This window comes from Stylophora pistillata, chromosome 1 (assembly GCF_964205215.1).
Source record: "Stylophora pistillata chromosome 1, jaStyPist1.2, whole genome shotgun sequence".
NCBI classification, from domain to species: domain Eukaryota; kingdom Metazoa; phylum Cnidaria; class Anthozoa; order Scleractinia; family Pocilloporidae; genus Stylophora; species Stylophora pistillata.
In genome coordinates, this window is record NC_142519.1 from 39,544,620 (window position 1) to 39,566,684 (window position 22,065).

The 22,065-nt window shown below is 38.8% G+C and overlaps 1 protein-coding gene across 1 annotated transcript in view; it reads left to right on the top strand.

Annotated features, from left to right (window-relative positions):
* LOC111334732 (uncharacterized) overlaps positions 1-22,065 on the top strand; it is a 183,198-nt gene that overhangs the window by 32,403 nt on the left and 128,730 nt on the right. The window contains 2 exon segments of the mRNA XM_088747547.1: positions 4,514-4,597; positions 18,101-18,184. Of these exon segments, the coding sequence (XP_088603673.1) occupies positions 4,514-4,597; positions 18,101-18,184 (168 nt within the window).

The following is a 22,065-nucleotide window of genomic DNA, read 5'->3' on the forward strand; positions in this document are numbered from 1 at the left end:
CGATGCTTTTTTTAAGAGATAACCAGATGGTGAGGGACTATTAAGATTCAAGCAGACTGATTGTATGACATGAATTTGTCTCAGGAGCACTAACTTGAACATTGAAAAACATCTTAATCCAAGTTATGAGGAAAAATTCAAATTACGCAAATGTTTACTGTGTCACAATCGTTACTGCCTGAGGGACACTTTAAATCAGTGAACCAAAACTAAGGTATTTTCAAACAGAGTGCTTTGTTGTTTAGGCTTAGATTTTGACAAAAAATACCTCAGGGGTGGGGGTTAAAAGGAAAGCACCACCTTTACCAGTTCGCTCCCAAATAGCAAAAAAACTCGTTTGTAAAGCTGTTGAAGTTTTTGAGCTAGCGCGAAGTTTGAAAGTAGGGCGAGATAACTTGTTCTTAATTAAAAATTGCTGCTCAACAAAGCAGAAAATTGCGTCAAACTCTCTAGATTAAGAAATAATTTGGATATATCAACAAAGTTGAAATGGTAAATTGGCCACCGTAATGATTACAAAAGCTGACGTTTCGAGCGTTAGCCCTTCGTCGGAGCGAATAGAGGAATTGTGGGTTGTGTGTGCTTTTAAAGGCAGAAAATGGAGCTACGTTATTGGTGGGTGCATGGCAACGAGAAAAACATGAATAAATTAATTTACCATTTCAACTTTGTTGATATATCCAAATTATTTCGTTACTCCCACCGACGCAGCCCCAAACAGTTTCTTTCGAAACTATCAGCCTTTATTCTCTAGATTAAGACTTGGGTAAAGTAGCGGCTTTGCATTACTCATGCATCAGTCGTGCGCATTTAACACGACTACTAATTTGCATGTGAAAATTTCATGTTCGTCGCAAAAATATCAAAAGATTCGACATGAAAAAAACTCATTCTGTGTAGGGAAATGATTCGAAATATTTGGGGAAAAACCTGTTTTTCGTTAGGAGGGGAAATCGTTTTACGTTAGGGGGCGAGCTCGCAAAGGTGGTAGGGCGCGAATTTGCAATGTGGCCGTGAATATACCATGACCGCTTTCCTGCAATATACTTAGTTTGATGCATGTGCACAATGTCTCAAAGCCTTTAAACCAGCAAAAAAGTTCAATTTATTTCAGTCAGATAGCAATTTGCGTTTTCCTTGATGTCGCTTGGGAGAGAACAACTAATCCTTAATCATCTGAAATTTCGTCGCTACACTAAACTACAGGCCGAAAAGTTCAATAACACTTTGGAGCGCACAGAAGTATGTCAGGGGGCTATCACTAAATAACAAAGCTTTTTAAATACAACGAGCATGCTTCGTAAATTTCTTGACAGCGGACAAGAAATCCAATCGAAGACAGCCTTTTAAGCTATTTCTGGAGCATTTCAGAATATCAGCATAGTTTAGAAGTAGAATCTTGCCTGAAACCTGGTTCATTACAACCGCAGAGGAAACATAGGTAAAGGAAGGCGTTTAGGAAGCAAAGTTTATCGTTACCTGTCAGGGAACAGTATCTTATTAATCTCACGATCTTAAGTAGAATATGCTAACTGAAATACATAGATCAAGTGTAGTATTGCTAATCCTAAACAGTCCTTAAACAACTTTTCTTCATGATGAACTCAATAAGTGGATCGTAACTTATATAATTATACAAAAAAAGTTGGCTTTAGATGATGGTGCCCCTAAGCCACGGTGGTGCGTGTTTCGTTTAGCAAATTGGCGTTGCCTTAAGATGACAGATTTATTTGATTACAAGACTCACGATTGAAAATAACTACGCACGTTGTTTTAAGTGTTAGCTTATTATGTTTTAAACCAGTTTTTCAGAAGAATTGAAAAGAGAGAGAAGTCGTTTTTATAGTCTGTTCAAAACTCCGCTTACCTGAATCTGGTAACCTGTAAAGACAGTCCCGTTTTTATGACCCACCACAAAAGTAAGTTTTCAATCACGTTTTCTGAATTTTTCTACGAGATTAAGACTTGATTGGCATTTTTCTGACTTCGAATTATAAATGTATTTCTTTAGATCGAAAAAGAATTGAAGCTTGGATAGATATTATACGGTTTGTGGTGGTCGTCTGAGCTGACCAGTTCCGAGTAAGAAAATAGTGTGTAACTGCATTCAATATCGACACAACTTTAATCTCCCTATCTAAAGTAGAATATGCCAACTGAAATAAACAGATCAAGTCTATTATTATTAATCATAAACAGTCTTAAAACTACTTTTCTTCACGATGAACTCAACTAGTGGATCGTAATTTACATTACTAAAAAAGTTGGGTTTTGATGATAACAGTGGTGTGTAACTGCATTCGATGTCGACACAACTTTAGGGGCTCAACTTTTTGATTCGCTTGGCGACTAACAAATTCTCCAAATAGTTGAATTAATCGTGTTTAATTTCTCATGAGTTTTGTGAACAACTTGCTTATGATGAGAAGAAAATTCATGCCTGGTTGTTTCTCCGATGAAATGATTTGCCTTTAATTAATGAAGTAGGTGCGCTTTGCATGTTTTCAAGTTTGTGAAAAAGAATCGTGGTGCACGGCGTTGGAAAATATGAAGAACAGTGTTGACACTAAGTCGAAGTCTTGAAAAATTCAGGGCTCACTATTCCAGGTAAAAGCTCGCACAAGGACTAACACTCACATAAAGACTGTTCACAACGATAAAATCCGCCTTTGAGAGATCACCAAATATTGGAAAGTCGGTAAAAATTCAAAGCCTTTGCGACTGAAATTCGAGTTGGTTTTATCGCCAACTTGGCTGATATCGTAAAACAAAGCGGCCTCGATTGCGTGTTTTGAGAGAATTAATTTAGTTTTTTTGTAGAGCGAGCCATCTCTGTGATGACGATAAAGATAGTTTCGATACATTCGTGACATAAATCTAGAGTACTGCTGTTTACAAGATGAACTTCTCGTCATTCACATAAACGTTCAAACTGATCACTCTTTGAAGTCCTCATCATCTACATTATCTCCATCAGTAACAATTACTCCAAAGATCCAAACTCTCTCCCCCCTCCCCCCCCCTTCTTTTTTAAGATCTCCTCTACAGGTTACCTCGTTTTACGCTCGGAGAGCGTCTAATTCAAATATTTCCTCACAAAGGAAGGCACGAGAAAGGATTTGGTCAGGATGACGACCTGATTATCTCCAGACTACTCTGATTATTTGCCGAGTAGGCTGTGAAGCCGGTAAACGATTGAATTAATTAATTTAAGGAACCTGCTCATGTTTGTCATCAGCATCCTTCTCCCGGCTCCGTCACTTTTTTTTTTTCATAAACTCAGTTCAGCTATGCATGCTACATCGAAACCTGAATTGTCTTGCAAAGAGAATGAATGATCATAAGCTTGATACATAATAATTATTCACCAAAGTGGAGGTTCATAGTACTTGCTATTCACCTTCTAACTAGCCAATTAGCACGCCAGAAATGCACTATTTCCTTTGTGCGGTAGATATACGAAATTTAGTTAATGGTGTAGAAAGTTACACCATCAACTCCTCCTAAATTTTTCATTCGACTCCATTCATGACTGGATGAGCTGTGTGGAAAGTTCTCTCAATCATTTGTGGTCGTCAGGGTTACTAATCTCGTTCTGAGATGATCCACCCAGCCATCATTTATACTTATACCATTAGAAACTTTGGTTCCTTCCTAACAAGTTCATTTGTTTTGCTGACTTTCGTGACTAAATGTTTGGGAGTATAGAAAAGCGTTAAGGACTATTATTTGGAAGCAGCTCTTTTTCTATCTCAATCAGATAGCACCAAAATAATGCCAACTTTCGTAAAGTTGACGTTTTTAACTGCTCAGTTATTAAATAAAAGAAGCATCAGGTCTTTTGGGTTTAAAGTGAGAATGCGTAATATCCTACAGTACATGACATAGGTTAGGTTAGTTGACCACTCCCCATAGGGACTTTTCAGGGCCAATTCCCACCCGTCCTACCCCAGGGGAGGACAACCACGATACACTAATCTTGTGCGTGAGAAATTAACGTCTCCTACCGCTAACCTTGCAGGAGACAGGGCCTACGGTTTATTTGTCCTTATCTGAGCAGACTAGAATATTTTCTTGACTATAGAAAGGTAGAAAATTCTCCTCACTGATTTTAAGACCATGAGTATTGGTCCGGCCGGAACTCGAACCCTCGACCTCCTGCACAACACAATCCGGCGCTCTAACCAATTGAGCTAACTGGGAGGCGGTTCCACCAGCACCAGTGGTTCACCAGCACCAGCCTGGTAAATTAAAGGAAATGGTAATGGTAATGGTAATGACCTATCATTTTCCCGTTCAAAGGTCAAAGTGTTAGATTCTCGTTAAAAATTCTGTGCGAAAATTTCAAAATGGTTACCTGAGGTGCACATTACGAACACATCGCCTCCCCAGAAACTGTAGAAATGGCGGTTACAGGGACTTTCGAGGTATAGGAATATGTACTCTTCCTACAAAGCATCCGTTTCCTCGACATCTCTAAGAATGCGCTTTTTTGTTGACTTGTTGACTATAGGGACCTGTCCAACAACAAGTTACAGGATCTACCACCAGGAGTATTTGCGGGCATTTACGTTTACGATTATGCAAAGATAACGCTGTGAATTCTTTTTTTCATTCTTTGAATGTTGTCCTTCAGAAACATTTTGTAAAACAATAAGAGCACTAGTGCGGCCTTGAATTACTGTAAAATATTGTAAAATATCATAGAGCGTACATGCACAAGAGACAATTGCCCCATCGCACGTACCAACCTCTGTTTATTGAGAAACGCTGTTTACCAAATTCAATATATCCAAAGACTGTAATCAAGACTACAACGGGAGCACCGCACGCCTCATTCACGACCGTGTGAAAGAACATCTCAGAAGTGTAAATTCATTCGTAAACAAACATATCGCTATATGTCAAAACAAGGATCACAAGAGCATGAGGTAAAAATCATTACATTGGAAAACGACCCGGTAAACCTCCGCCTATTTGAAGCGTTTTACATAAGGAAAAACAAACCTACACTTAACTCCTGAGAAGAATGCATTGAATTAGCAGACCTATTGTTCTAACGCCTCCCATACGACACTGGATCCCCTCACAGTGACACTAGCTCATAAGTATAGTGAGACCTTTCTCCCTTTTATTCGGCCCTCGCGGAATATTTTATCTTATCCGTCTCTTATAATGCCGTTGAGCGGCGAAAGCTTGGACTTCTACAATATTTTACGATATTTTACGATACTTTACGATATTTTACAATATTTTACAGTAATTCAAGGCCGCATTAGTGTTCTTACTATTTCTTTTTTTATTTGTCTTAAATAGAAGTTATATATGACATCTTGATGTATTCTCTCAGATGAGAAACACATGAAGGGGAGTTAGCCAAGGTTCATTCTTGAGTAGTTGATAGTTAACATAAAATTTGTGCTCGTGGCTCAAATGATAATTTAGTATATATATGATGTGTTATTTAATTTTTGTTGAGAGTTCTGAAGGAACTTAAAGCAGCTTGGAAGTTTACACATCTAAATAAGTAGAATGAACAGATATTTGGCTAAGCTGGAAATTTGGACGGGTGCAATTGCTTAATTTCTTTTACAACTCAGTACTTCATATTGTAATTCAGGAATGATCTCCCGTGTCGTTTCACTGTCCTGATCAGAATAATACAAAAGCTCTACACGAGGAGCTCGGCCCGTTAGTGTCAGAGACTTTGCATCGTGTCATTAGTTTCAGCAGTATTGTAGCGGTTGTATCCAATTGTTCATCAGTGGTCTTGTAGTGGATGTGTTCCTGCTCTTATTAGAGGTGTTGCTGCTGCAGACAAACGTTCATCAGCGCTGTTACAACAGTTGCGTTCAATGCAAGGTTTATCAGCTACCGTCGCACTGGATTAAATGGCATGTAAGTTTGGGAGGACACTCCGGACGCTTGGTAGCCAGTGCCGGGATCAACACAAATATAAGCAACAGAATTCATTCAATCCAGCGAATTTGACATTATTTGACGAAAAAAATGTGAATGATCCTTTTGACCTTGTACGATTGTGTTTCGGAGTTCTGATCCTCCTCTGGTGGATGGCATTCATACATGTGCAAGGCACCCCTTGACCCAGGGGAGACTGGGTCAGTTTGTGAGGATTATAAGAAGGATAAAGCCTAATAATAATAACAATAATATTAATGATGATAATCATGATAAATTGATGACGCGCAAATTACATAAAATTTTAAAATCTGCGTAACAATTTAGAGTTAAAATACTAGTACACTGAACCAAAACTGCGAAGAGAAGGGAATATGAATACGAAGTCACCACAAAAGACTACAATATAATGAAAAGAAAAATTTGATCTACGATAAAACGCTCTGATAAAGACACCCGTCTAAAAAAAGGGGAGATTTCGATGGTATTTGCACTCTCTATATTAGTGGGATCTTGGGACAGAACAGTAGAAATTGTTCACCTAGGGTAGCTTTAGACTGAAGACAGGTATTACGGAGAAGGACTTCTGAGTTTCATCTTTCGGTAGAAGGGGGCCGAAAAATTATAATTTAAAGAATCGTGAAAGTATTTGGAGCTGTTTTAAACTCAACTCTGTTTCTTATCGGTAGCCGATCCAATTAAAAAATAAGTGAGGTTTTTTGACACAATTTTTGTTCTCTGAAGATCGGTAGCCGATGTAATTAAAAAATAAGCGAGGTTTTTTGACACAATTTTTGTTCTCTGAAGATCGGTTTAGACCAAGCATTCTTTATTCTTATTTATTCTTTACGCGCTGCAATTTATTTATAACACAAACTAGTGATAAATACAGAAGACTACGGTAGTAGCCTATCCAGCACATTCACGGATTGAAGTGAACGAACCAGTGAGGGCCTCAGTTGACTGTTGCGATAGATATTTTTTGAATGTGGTGAATATGATGTTGTAGACGTCACTGAAAAGCTGCTTATATTTGCGATGTCTGTTGGCATAGACAGTCTGGGATTAAGTTTAATTTCTAGCGCTAGCACAGGTTTGATCTTCGAGAAACCAACATGAGTACTGACAGTTCTACATTGTTCCCAGTCGTTTTGGTGTCCCAATAATGAGGATTTCGATCTCGCCTTCGTTCAGTTAGAACTTATTGTTCATTTATCTAACTTCCCAGCTATTGGGGTTTCCCAATAATGATTGTTTTGGTCTCGCCTTAGTTCAGTTTGAGCTTATCGTTCGGTTATCCAACTTACCAGTTGTTGTGGTGTCCCAATAATGAGGATTTCGGTCTTGCCTTCGTTCAGTTTGAGTTTGTCGTTCAATATGGAAGGAAGAATGAAAAACCATTAAATATATACCAAACATTAAACAGAGACAACATCCACCAGCGGTCATCTATGTATGAGTGACCCTAACTGCCTAGTAAGATCCCTTACAGCCTCTTGCTTCACAAAGCGTAAATAAGGGTTAACAGTAGCTAAACATTTTTTCCATCATATTGTACATGATAACATTACTTTTTAACATCAGGAGAAATCCGCTGCACATTATCTTGCGCAGTTGTGTAAGAGTTCATAAGGTGTGAGAGGTGTGACTAGAGAGATTAACAGACAGCTCACTAATGATGATTTTTTACTTAAAGGTTATAAATACCCGAGTTTTATCAAGCTTATGCAATGAAGCTTATCAAACACAATTCGATCTTTTTTTAAGAAATAACCAAATGGTGAGGGACTATTAAGATTATTTAAGTAAACTGATTGTATTACATGAATTTGTCTCAGGAGCAGTAACTTGAACATTGAAAAAAATCTTAATGTTGTGAGGAAAAATTCAAATTACACAAATGTTTACTGTGTCACAATCATTACTGCCTGTGAGACACTTTAATTCAGTGAACCAAAATTAAGCTATTTTCAAACAGAGTGCTTTGTTGTTAGCCTTAGATTTTGACAAAAAGTACCTCAGGGGTTGGGGGTTAAAAGGAAAGCACCACCTTTACCAGTTCGCTCCCAGATAGTGAAAAAACTCGTTTGTAAAGCTGTTGAAGTTTTTGGGCCAGCGCGAAGTTCGAAAGTAGGGCGAGATAACTTGTTCTTAGCTAAAAATTGCCGCTTAACAAAGCACAAAATTGCGTCAAACTCTCTAGATTAAGAGTTCGGTAAAGTAGCGGCTTTGCATTACTCATGCATTAGTCGTGCGCATTTAACACGACTATTAACTTGCATGTGAAAATTTCATGTTCGTCGCAAAAATATCAATAGATTCGACATGAAAAAAATTCATTCTGTGTAGGAAAATGATTCAAAATATTTGGGGTAAAACTTGTTTTTCGTTAGGGGTTAAATCGTTTTACGTTAGGGGGAGAGCTCGCAAAGGTGGTAGGGGGCGAATTTGCAATGTGGCTGTGAATATACCATGGCCACTTTCCTGCATCTTATTTAGTTTGATGCACGTGCAGAATGTCTCGAGGCCCTCAAACTAGCAAAAAAGTTCAAGTTATTTCAGACAGATAGCTATTTGCGTTTTCCCTGTTGTCAACATCTCGGACGTCGCTTGGGAGGCAGCAACTACTCCTTAACCGCCTGAAATTTCGTCGCTACACTAAACTACAAGCCGAAAAGTTCTAGAACACTTTGGAGCGCACAGAAGTATGTCAGGGGGCTATCACGAAATAGCAGAGTTTTTTAAATACAACGAGCATGCTTCGTAAATTTTTTGACAGCGCACAAGAAGTCGAATCGAAGATAGCCTTTTATGCTATTTTTGGAGCATTTCAGAATATCAACATAGTTTAGAAGCAGAATATTGCCTGAAACCTGGCTCATTGCAACTGCAGAGGAAACATAGGTAAAGGAAGGCGTTTGGGAAGCGAAGTTTATCGTTACCTGTGAGGGAACAGTATCTTATTAATCTCACAATCTAAAGTAGAATATGCTAACTGAAATACATAGATCAAGTCTATAAACTGTCATTAAACTTCTCCTCTTCATGATGAACTAGTGGATCGTAACTTACATAATTATACTAAAAAAGTTGGCTTTATATGATGGTGTCCCCAGACGGTGGTACGTGTTTCGTTTAGCAAACTGGTGTTGCCTTTTAATGACAGATTTACTTGATTACAAAAAAATAATTCCGCTCATTGTTTTAAGTGTTAGCTTATAATATTTTAAACCAGTTTTTCTGTAGAATTGAAAAGAGAGAGAAGTCGTTTTTACAGTCTGTTCAAAACACCGCTTACCTGAATCGGCTAACCTGTAAAGACAGTCCCGTTTTAATGACCCACCACAGAAGTAAGTTTCCCATCGCCTTTTCTGAATTTTGCAACGAGATTAAGACTTGATTTACATTAGTCTGACTTCAAATTATAAAATGTATTTCTTTAGATCGAAAGATTATTGAAGCTTGGATAGATATTATACGGTTTGTTGTGGTCGTCTGAGCTGACCAGTCCCGAGTAAGCTAGGAAACAGTGTGTAAATGCATTTAATATCGACACAACTTTAATCTCCCTATCTCAAGTAGAATATGCCAACTGAAATACGCAGATCAAGTTTATTACTATTAATCATAAACAGTCTTAAGAAAACTACTTTTCTTCACGATGAACTCAACTAGTGCTTGGTAATTTGCATTACTAAAAAAGTTGGGTTTTGATGATAATGCTCCCAAACAGTGGTGTGCAACTGCACTCGTTATCGACGCAACTTTAAAGACCTCCACTACAACGTGCCTGGTGAATCCTGTAAGACAACCACAGTGCTGATGAACGCTGGAATTTTAACCATAAAAACGATACTGAAGAACGGGTTATGTTTCAATACAACGTTACAACACCGTTTTAGGAAATCCTCTAAAAGAAATAGAAAAACCTTCAGAAGTGTATCCCCTGTAAGACCGCTCGAAGACAACCGCTTATAAACCGCTCAGCTACGGTTGAATGCAAGGGCTTCAACAGTGATGATGAGGGCCTAAAGATAAGCGCTATAAAAGCGCTGATGAACGCTCGAAGACAATCACTGGCAAACAGTTGATAAATAGTCTAAGAAGACAACCGGCCTATGACGCCGACGATGAAAGCTTAACGTCATTTGCCACAAAACGCTCAAAATCGCTTGAAAGCAACCACTACTGAAAACACTGCCCACTGAGGACCGCATGAAGGCAACCACTACTTAAGAAATAATAATAAAAAAAAAAAAAATGACAACAACAACCAACAACAACAACAACAAAAAAAACAATACTTTAGACGTTTAAATAATGGACCATGCAGGGGTCAAAGGATAGCGCTTCAGTAAAGTTTATGTTACTATATCAATAAGTTAGTTCTTTAAATTTGATAATTCCAGCTTATCAAACGAAATCCGTGCCCCATGGTTTTAAAACTATTACTTCTACTCAGATGCGCAGATGTTATCAATCTCAGGAAAGACCAAATAAACTGCGATGCTGTTGGGACTCAGGATCATTGGAAATTAATAAACAATATATATCAGGAGTTTGTGAATTGTTTACTTTGTCATGCATTATGCGGATGTTATAGTCGTGGAGTTCCGCTTTATCTGAATTACAATTTATAGTAATCACTACGGATTAACATTATTCTTTAACATGATATTTTTTTAAAAGGAGCCGTTGTGCGGAGTATTTGCCGTCGCTTCGAACACCTGAATTTTCTCAAAAATACGTGAACCAATCAACACGGTGTAACAACGTTTCTTTCAAACTCTTGGTGAACGTTTTTGTTGATTGCCGCGAGCGAATGATTTAAATCGTCAGAGTACGTTTGTACTAAACCTTTCTGTCGAGGTTTCACAATAAAAAAAAAAAAAAAGATGACTGAATCATCTGTTTTGATACAAAGCAAGAAACCATCTTTTCCACAATGTCAGTCACTGTTCCATCGGTCACCCAAGTGTAGTTCCTTTATCAGCATAATTAAACTGTATATTTTAAGTATTTCCCTGTGTTTTAGTGGCTTGTCTTATTTATTTTAACAGACAAACTATCGGCATTTAAGAACCCCCCTCCCCTGCTCGGCGAACGGTCTGGAATCGCCTTTTTATACTGCTTTCCAATCGAATTTCAAAGGCAGGCTATTTAAACAGAATTTAGCCGTCGTTTAGCAAAGCTGCGTTCTAAGCCATCTTCATGTTGGCCAAAGTTTTTATTTGATCATTAATATTTGTGAACAATGTCAAGAGGGTCGAAAGCAAATCGTGGAAGGATATTAAGCCTCTTATAGATAATCTCCGAGGCTCGATAATCAATCACTCACTGATTTGAATTTTAGGGACATGAAAAAGCCGGGTTCTCTGAGCTTAAGGCGGTTACAGGGACTTTCGAGAGATAGGAATATGTACTCTTCCTACAAAGCATCAGTTTCCACAACATCTCTAAGAATGCGTTTTTTTGTTGACTTGTTGACTATAGGGACCTGTCCAACAACAAGTTACAGTATCTACCACTAAGAGTATTTGCGGGCATTTACGTTTCCGAAGATGCAGAGATAACGCTGTGAGTTCTTTTTTCATTTATTTAAAATAGAAGCTATATATCACATCTTGATGTATCTTCTCAGATGAAAAACCCATGAGGGGGAGTTAACAAAGGTTCATTCTTGAATAGTTGACAGTTAAGATCAAATTTGTCCTGGTAGCTCAAATGATAATTTAGTGAATATATGATGTGTGTGTTTTCATTGAGAGTTCTGAAGGAAATTAAAGCAGCTTGGAATTTAAGAGGAAATGTGGCCAAACACCGAACATTTTCAAAATATGGTGGCAACAGCCGAAAAATCGATTCGGCTCATATTCTCAAGTTAGGTAGGCCTTATGGTGAAACAAAGCACTGCATACTTCGTTTGGCTCAATATCGATTTATTTTCGAGAAAATCGACAAAAGTTGAATTTCGTCCAAATGCCGCTTTTGAAGCTCTAAATTTCAGACGAATCTCGGAGCGTCGCGCCACGATTTGAAAACACTCGGACCGATAAGAACTACCAAATCTTGAAAAACAACATCAAAACATATTTTGAGAGTAATTTGAGCAATTCTTGATCATTTATTTACACAACGTAATTGGATTTATCCGACCCTCTAACAAGATTAAAATTGGGTCAAAAGTAACCTATTATCTAAATATGTGCTATACAAAACAATCGACTGAAAATCTGGCTTTTGGAAGGCGAAGTGTGGTTCTTATCGATCTCCAAAGGATTTTTTGGGGAGATGATTCAGTGCGATTTAATCAAATTTTAAAGTTGGATAAAATGAGCTGATTTGACGATGCCGTCAGTTTCTCGAAAATGTACACATTCACTCGCAAACTCGATTGTTTCGCATTTTACATCCAATCTACAGCTTATTTAATATAATATCATCTTACCGTCCTTATTTCAGTACCACAAAAGGGGATTACAGTCCTGAAATTGTTGCATTGCTCTCATAATAGCGTTATAACTTGGCAGGATAGTCAACACCTCCTGATAATGATTGTTGGCAAAGCGGATCTCAGGGTTTCTCTCTTTCCATTTCGTTGAAAAGGAGGCTGTAATTACTTCACGTAAGAGATCTTTGTTTAAATATAAGTCTTTAACTAAACCGCGAACCAAATGTTGACGAGGTGTTGCTAGTTCAGAAACATGTTTCTCGTCTGCGGAATAACGCTAATTAATTCAAAAGTAGGGTCCACAGAAATCGACAACTCCCTAAAAATACAACGAGGCGCAGAGTTCCTTCTGATATATCAAACCATGCTCAGTAATATATCGCCATATGATGCATTGATTGGCTTTGGACCTCTATAAGAAGTAGTCATTCACTTCTTAAATTTATTATCTTAGAAGGAAGGATTTAAGGAGTTAGGCAAAACGTGGGTTTGTTTACTTTCTTTTTTCTGGTTAAATCTAGATGTCAATCTTTTTCCCATGGGCATGAACATTCTGGTCTGACCAGACAACAGGCTTATGTTAAATTTTTCATTACGCATCAGCCACCAACTCTATCATATTTCGCCATATATTGCATTGATGGCTTTGGACGCGACTATATTTGAGGGGGATAGATCACTACTTGGCTACCTTCTTGGGCAAGAATACTAAATAACTAACTAGTTGAGTTGATTTTTCAAAGCCGGCCGCTGTTTCCAAAATGCAAGTATTTGATGTAGATATACCGACTCGCACTCGAGTCTGCTGTGCCAGCTGGTGCAATGATTACTCCAAGCGTTTCTCGAGTTCCGAGATACGCAGACATGGTTTTATTTCTAGATGTGAGCTTTTTTTGGACCGCTGCCGGGAAAAGGTGGGTGTAAAAAATGTGGACGTGTTACCTGGGTCGTAGTCTTACTACCGGCACGAGTAACTTAACAAAGCACCGTAGCCTCTGGAGAAGAAGTAGTATAAATATAAAGCTGTTGAACGTTGGCTTTTACAATCATTTCAGCGAAAATTCTGGTTTTCTAGGTTTGACCCTTATAAAACTTCCTTTAAATAACAAATATTCAAACACTACACTTTTCTTTGTCAAACATCTGCAGTGATGTATGATGGGCTCTGCCCTTTGAAGATCTTTTTTTGTCCTAAAATGAGCTTTATCCTCTGAAGTACCATGAAACATTCATTTATGATACATTAAATTATGATCGGAGTTAGATAATTGTTTGCTTCTGTTTCGTATATGTAACACACGACCTTTGTTCCTGTAGCCACGTGCTTCATAATCCAATGTTTTATTTTTGCGTTTTATTTCAGTAGACCTCATTTTGAATTAATTAGCGTTATTCTACACGCGAGAAAGATGTTTCTGAACTAGCAACATTCCGCTTACGTTTGGTTCACGTTTCGGCTCTAGACTTATGATTAAACAAGGATCTCTTACGTGAAGTATTTCAACGAAATGGGAATAGAGAAACCCCGAGATGCGCTTTGTAAACAATCATTATCAGGATGTGTTGACTATCTGCCAAGTCCTATTGCTATTGAGGGAGCAATGCAACAATTTTAGGACTGCAATCCCCTTGTGTGATACAGAAATATGGACGGTAAGATGATATTATGTTAAATAAGCTGTAGATTGGATGTAAAATGCGAAACAATTGAGTTTGTGTGTGAATGTGAACATTTTCGAACAGCTGACGGCACCGTCAGATCAGCTCATTTTATCCAACTTTAAAATTTGATGAAATCGCACTGAATCATTTCCCCAAAAACTCCTTTGGAGATCAAAAAGAAGCACACTTCACTTTCCAAAAGCCAGATTTTCAGTCGATTATTTTGTATAGCACATAGTTAAATAACGGATTACTTTTGACCCATTTTTAATCTTGTTAGAAGAAGGTCGATTAAATTAAATTAGATTGTGCAAATAAACAATCAAGAGTTGCTCAAATTGCTGTCAGCATATGTATTCATGTTGTTTTTCAAGATTTGGTAGTTTTTATCGGTTCAAGTGTTTTTAATTCGTGGCGCGACGCTCCGAGATTCGTCTGAAATTTAGAGCTTCAAAAGCGGCATTTGGTCGAACTTTAGTTATTATCGATTTTCTCGAAAATAAATCGATATTCAGCCAAACGAAGTATGCAGGGCTTTGTTTCACCATAAGGCCTACCTAACTTGAGAATTTGAGCCGAATCGATTTCTTGGCTGTTGCCACTAAATGTTTGACCGTTGGTCACATTTGCTCTTAACACATCTAAATAAGTAGAATGAACAGATATTTGGCTAAGCTGGAAATTTGGACTCGTGCAATTGCTTAGTTTCTTTTACAACTCAGTATTTCATATTGTAATTCAGGAATGATCTTCCGTGTCGGTTCACTGTCCTGATCAGAATAATACAAAACCTCTACACGAGGAGCTCGGCCCGCTAGTGTCAGAGACTTCGCATTGTGCCTTAGTTTCAGCGGTATTGTAGCTGTTCTTTCCAATTGTTTATCAGTGGTCTTGTAGTGGATGTGTTCCAGCTTTTATTAGCGGTGTTGTTGCTGCTGTAGACAAACGTTCCGCGGCGCTGTTACAACGGTTGCGTTCAAGGTCTATCAGCTAAAGAAGATGTCTTAAAGCGTTCATCAGACACATGGCCAGCTCACCAATTTCTCTCAAACGTTCGCAGTTTAGGAGGGTCACTAAGTTATTCAAGAACCCCGAGTAGTCCAGGCTCCTCGCTTATCCCTGGCGCATTAGAGTCCCCCCCACCCCCCATCAAATCCCTGAGGTAAAATGCTAAATTCAGCTTTTGTAGTCGTCCTGAGTGCACCGTCTATCGCGTCCAATTCTTGTCGAAACAAAATTTTCGGAATTTTGACACATAGCGGTCATATGATAAAATGCTTTTTGACTGAGTTTGGGCGGAACAGACGGGAAAATATTTGGCACTCGGTCATGGCGCGAGGATGTCACACGTGACCTCAAGCCAAAATTTTCCCGTCCGGCTTTACCACTCAGTTAATAAGTACAAATTTTATTCTGTTGGAACTCATCGAGAACCGTATTTTGGAAGCTATCCCAGTTAAAAGAAACACTTCCTCCTCGCCCGGCAAGCGTACACTGTGAGATAATGTGCGCCACATTGTACTCTTTCGAAGCTCTCAGTCCACCAGACTTAAAAGCCATTGACCATAAATATCAAGAAACCGTCGACAGGTACAAAATTTCGTAGAGCCTTTTTCAAAAATCATCAAAAGGTTCTATCGTGCTTTGTTTTCTTCGATAAATCGACAAGTTCAAAATACGCCTATATGGTTGTTGCACCCCCCGTTATATAATGAAAAATTATCCAACCTCAGCCACCTCGTGCACCCCAACGCGATGAGACACCGCTTTCAAATTTTGTGTGATAGCAGATGGTCCTTTTTTTCGCAGAGGTAATATAAAGATCAACTTGGATGGCCTATAAAGGGGTTTGCCATATATTTCTACAGATCAAATTATACATCATCTTAAAGCTTTATCCTTGTAGTCGAATTCCTCTGATTCTCTATCTTGGCCCCAGTGCGTCCAGGTTGAAAAGAGTTCGCGCTATTATGACAAAAATCAGATCTTAAGAAAGCTTCGGTAGGGAAATAGGATAACTGGATTTTAAAGCAACAAGCGCACAGGATGGATGTCACGGCAAGCCAAGTTTGCGTACATTTATCAGAGATGATTGCAGCTTCTCGTCTAGGAAAAGATAGATATGTGCGACTTCAGCGATCTCCAAACCAGCAAAGATTCTTGCCACACTTATAAGTCAAATGAAGCGATTCATAAAAGGTGGAAACGACTTAAACAATGCCACAGAGACCTCAACTGAAAAGTACGGAGGGAGGGGTGGGTGGGGGGTGGCGAAAGGGTGCTACAAACTCAAGACTCTTTCTAAAATATGAAGAAACACTGTATAGCTGGCATCCAAGCCTCGAAAACCTTCTCATTGAGCCTGAGAGCTTAACAAAAGCGTACAATATGGGCAAGGGCAAGTTTCTTTTACTGGGACAACTTCAGAAATATGGCTCTGCACGACATACAATGTTTCCCATTGGAGATATTTACAGTTGCAAAAACCCTGTTTTCTATTTCTTTTTTCGAATGGTTGGTTACCCAGTACATTTAACTGCTCCAAATTGGCAGAAATGATATCATGATATATCAAATTATTCCAACTTTAAGGGATCGTTTTCTAAAGGTTCAAAAATCATTAGACAAAATGCGAATAAAATCCATCGCATTTTGTTAGTGTGAGAGAGATTCGTTGAAAGTGCATTTTTCGAGCTAAATTTAGGGATTTGACGTCGGAACTCTTATAACTCCGGATAAGCCGAGAGTTCGAACTAAATCTGTGAAAGTTTGAAAGAAATCTGTGAGATGGCATGTGTCACGCCTGCCCGGCACTCTCGTGGACAGACTCTTAAACCGTTCAGCAGCGGTATCGTAGCAATTGCAATACAACCATCCAAAACTACCCTAATAATGAGTAAAAATAACTTCCAGAGATTAGCATTTAAAGATATCCTCTACAAAACAGCTCACAGGTGCACTCCTGTAACACCCTTAGAAGGCGACAACTAAAACGCGCCACATTATCGCTAGTGAACGCTTGAAGACCTGCATTACAGTACGCCTGGTGAATCTTGTATCAAAACCACAGCGCTGATGAACGCTTGAATTACAACCATAAAAACGATTCTGAAGAACGGTTGGGTACCTCCGCTTCAACACCGTCCGCAGATTTACGCTTGAATACAATTTTACAACATTGCTGATTAACGTTTTGAAAACTCCTCTCAAAAAAAAAAAATGTTCAGAAGTGCATCTGCTGTTAGACCGCATGAAGACAACAGCTAATAAACCGTTTAGGTACGGTTGAATGTAAACGCTTCAACAGCGATGAAAGCGGCCTGGTGACAAACGCTTTAGAAGTGTTGATGAACGCTTGAAGACAACCAGTGGAAAACCGTTGATAAATAGTCGAAGAAAGACGACAACAGCGTTAACGCCGCTGATGAAAGCTCAACGTCAGTTGCCACAAAAACGCTCAAAATCGCTTGAAAGCAACCACTAAAACACTGCTCTGGACTGCATGAAAACAGCCGCCACTAAAAAACCCACAATGTAACCGATATTCCTGCTGCATATGCTAATATTTACGTTCCTGTTCATCTACTCCACCTTTATCAACTCCGAAAGACTCCCTTAAGTCCTTAATTGCTTACCCTTTCCACTTACTCCTGGTCACTTCGCGTTTCATTAAACGGTTGGAAGATAGGACCAGCTAAGCTACTGAAAGATTTTAACAAAAGATGATCTAAAAAGTTCAATGTTCTCCATTTCTTTCAAGTTGTGATTCCGTTGAATTTTCGTCAAGCACTGCATGTATTCGCACTCTTTAAAAAATGTACCACTGCTCAGAAAACGAATGCGAAATGTGAAATTTTTGCCACTTGATTGAGGTATTTTATTTCGCATTAGGATCTCCAGGGTAGAGAAAAGACAAAGTTAATAACTACTCATTAATGTGTATTTGGGGAAAAAGAAAATGTTCATAATATCTTGAAAAAGTATCGTATGCTTTCAAGATATTGTCCATGGAAAACATTATTTTAGACAGCAGAGTCACACCCCGCTGAGGTGCCGTATTGATTTCAGGGACCTGTCCAACAACCAGTTACAGGATTTACCGCCAGGAGTGTTTGCCGGCATCAGGATTTCTGAATGGGGGCGCTTAAAGCTGTAAGTAAGCCTCTTTTACTGTAAGCCAGGGTTGATTAAGAATAAAAGAAAAAAAGGGAAATCAATCAATTGACCAGAGGCTAACTAAAGAGCCAAACATCACCGAGGAGCCGCTGCTTACTAACTGTATCAAACTCCTTCAAATAAGATCACATAAAGCCTCTTGTTTCACAAGGTAACTGTTGAAATATGTGAACAGAAAGGTTGGCAGAATACTCGCTATAAAGATGATTTCAAATATTTCTTCAAGTTTTCAATACACGAGTTCCATTTAGTTCGTTCCATAAACAGCCTCAGATGTTAAATAATGGACCATACGGAGGTCAAAGGATAGCGCCTAAAGTTTATGTTAATATATCAATAAACACTTTTTTAAATTTGATAAATCCAGCTTATTCAACGAAATCCGTGCCCCATGGTTTTGAAATTATTACTTCTACAGATATACTTAGATGTGCAGATGTTTTCAGTCACAGAAAGACTAAATAAACGATGCTATTGCGCCTTAGGATCATTGGAAATTAGTAAAACTGGTTTAAATTTTAGAAGTGGAAATGAAGACATTCGATAATGTTAAAAATAGCATCGCATAGACTATATCTATCAGGAGCTTGTGAATTGTTTATTTGTCATACATTTTGCGAATGTTATAGTCGTGGAGTTTCTCTCTATCCGAATTACAATTTATATCAATCACTACGGATCAACATTATTCTTTAGCATTATTTTTTTTTAAAAGGAGCCTTTGGGATTTATTTGCTGTCGCTTCGAACACCCGAATTTTCACAAAAATACGTGCATGAACAATTCAGCACGCTGTAACAAAGTTTCTTTCAAACCCTTAGTGGATGTTTTTCTTGATTGCCGCCAGCGAACGATTTAAATCGACAGAGCATGTTTGTACCAAAGCTTTCTGTCGAAGTTTTACAATAAAAAACCCTGACTGAATCATCTGTTTTGACACAGAGCAAGAAACCATTTTTTTCACAATGTCAGTCACTGTTCCATTGATCACCCAACTCTAGTTCCTTTATCAGCATAATTAAGTGCCACTCCCCCTAAGAGCGGTCCTCTCGACTTCCCGTCCAAAACAATTTTCCTTCATTTTTTTCCTATGAAAAGGGTTTAGGACATACATTTCAAAAATAGTTTGGTTGTTTTCCAATTCTCTTTTTTTGCCTCACCATAAGCGAGAATTGACTATTGGCTTGACCAAAAGAGAACGATTGAAAAGAGAACGATCGAAAGGGTAAATTTCGCAGCTTTTTGTCGAGCGCGCTGCGACTGCAATGTTATAGTTCACGGAATTCTCTCTTGCTTCAAGTGCTATGTTTACTCAGTTTACAAACAAAATATGGAAACTTCACTTGAAATCCTATTCATACCAGCTTGATTAGAAGAGACCCTTCCCTTCGACCTTAATTTGCATATAAAAAATTAACCAATTTAAGGCCAAGAATTCTCAAAATGCAGGTGTAGATCAGGCTAAACAGTCATATCGTAGGATAGTTTATACACCAAGGAGGTCACCGACTGTTTCAAACCTGCGGGTATCTCTCTAGCTTTCATCCACCATCCTCTTGAAAACAGCGCAAATCAATGTCTTTACTTAATCGCGCACGTGTCAAAGCTTATTTGCATAATTCTGAAAAATGATCTATATGTCTTTCACCGTTCAAACTTTATTTGTTTATCTTCTAAGTAAAGTATTTTAAGTTTTCATAACAATTGGATGGAAAAAAAAGGAAGTCGTCCTAAAACGTTGCATAAATATGATCAGTCGTAACGCTTGCACGACAAAGTAAACAAAGGCGATTAGAAGGTCCTCGGTAATTTTCCTTGAATCAGGTCAATAGCCACGTACAAAGTGCAGAAGATCAAAATGAAAGAATACAATTTGGCACTCTGGTCATTTCATACACACTGTGTTGCTTAAAAGGACACACAAACAAGTTAAAATACACGTATGTTACCGTGTTATTTACAAAAGAACCTCCTGCATAAAGATAATTTCGTAAATGGTAGTTCAGACTTTCCGTGACATACTTCTCAGCTTTAAGGTAATTTGTTGATGATAAGGATATCCAAGCAGTTAATAATAGCGAAACGTTAGTAATCCACCCGCCAAATTTCCCATTATTACTAGGCTAAATCGTTTTGTCTCAATACTTTTGTCTTGAAATGTATGAGGCATTTCGCGATGCAATCAGTCTAAGTTAGAGATTGGCAGTCTAAATCCCACAGGGATCAACGAACGCTTTTCATTCCACTGATTTATTCTTGTTTCTCTCGTTGCCATGTTCCCACCAAAAACGTAGCTCCATTTTCTGCCTTTAAAAGCACACACAACCCACAATTCCTCTATTCGTTCCGACGAAGGGCTAACGCTCGAAACGTCAGCTTTTGTAATCGTTACGGTGGCAAATTTACCATTCCAACTTTGTTGATATATCCAAATTATCTCGTTACTCCCACCGACGCAGCCCCAAACAGTTTCTTTCGAAACTATCAGCCTTTATAAGTTAGAGACCGGTCATTGTTTATAAACCGGGAGGGGTACAGGAGGGAATCGGAGGATGTTGGTAGTATTACAATAAATTCCACCTAAACCCGCCTTAAGGCTCTGTGATATTCGTGTAACCCCCACCTCACAATGGCAGTAAATAGGCAGTCTATCTTCATCAGTCCTCCTTTAATTTCTCTTGGCGACAACTTATCGTTTCCCTTAACAACCACGTGATCCCCACAAAATCCTCTACCCCAGCTATAAAATGGTGACAGGTCCTTTAGCTCCTGTTTCCACTTACTATCCCCACAGCGAATGTAACTTATCTCCGCATATAAAATACCTGAAAACTAGTTCATGTAGCGGTCGAAAGTCATGAAATGGAATGAGGCACAGAGTTAGAAGTAGCTTTCCTAAATCTCTTGGAAACATTTTCATTCGGTTTCCATGTCACTTAGTTTCTTGAGTAGGGTGGCCTTCAAATCTCTGCCTTTGAAAGAAATTTCAAGAAATGCACAGATTTCCTTCAAAGTGGTGACTTTAAACTTCTCTAACGTGTCATTTGTAACATGTTCGCAAATATTATGCTCATGAGATAATATTGGATGAGCAAGTCCGACTTCGGAAATAACACCCGCTACATGCTTTTTCCTTGCTTTGTCTTCAAGGTAACCGCTTTCTTCCTCGATAAGACTTTCGTCGTGGTCATCGTCGTCGTTTGCATCCTGTTCTGAATCTTTTGGGACTGTGGTTTTTCCTCGTTACAAAGCAGAAGGCCTCGAAAAGAAGATTTGAACCTGGCTCTTCATAAGCCATTCATTTCTGGTGAATTTTCTTGTACCATCTGCCTCTCTCGCCTTTCTCAATTCTGCCACAACTTGAACGGGATCGGCTTTTCCGCCCATTCTTTCACCGGTTTGAAACCTACTTGAAAGGTACCCTTTCACTTTCTCGGTGAATCTCTTTCCACTACCCTCCGGTCTCTGAAGGGCCCAGCCCATCTTGCACACTTTAGTCAGTTCAACCTCGCCCGTCACCTCGGGTGTTGCTATCTTTCATTCAAGAGTTAGAGAGGAAAATTTCATTGCCCAATCACGTCTAAGGCCGTCGTAAAGGCTCGCTGATGCCTCTTTCTTCCTGTGCTCCCCGAGGTGCACATTATCTTAGAGTTCTTCTGACGAAGTGAACTAAGAGCAGCAATCTTGTTCTGGGCAGTGAAATAGCATGTCCTCTTTATCATCACTGGAACTTTGGCTATGATTGCGATTCTGTTTTATGGCCGGTGAAGCTGTGACGAAGAAACCATGATTGTCTACTTCCCTTGACACAACGGGGTCTTGCTTCTCAAGGATGAGTTCTGGCCATGGTACTAATT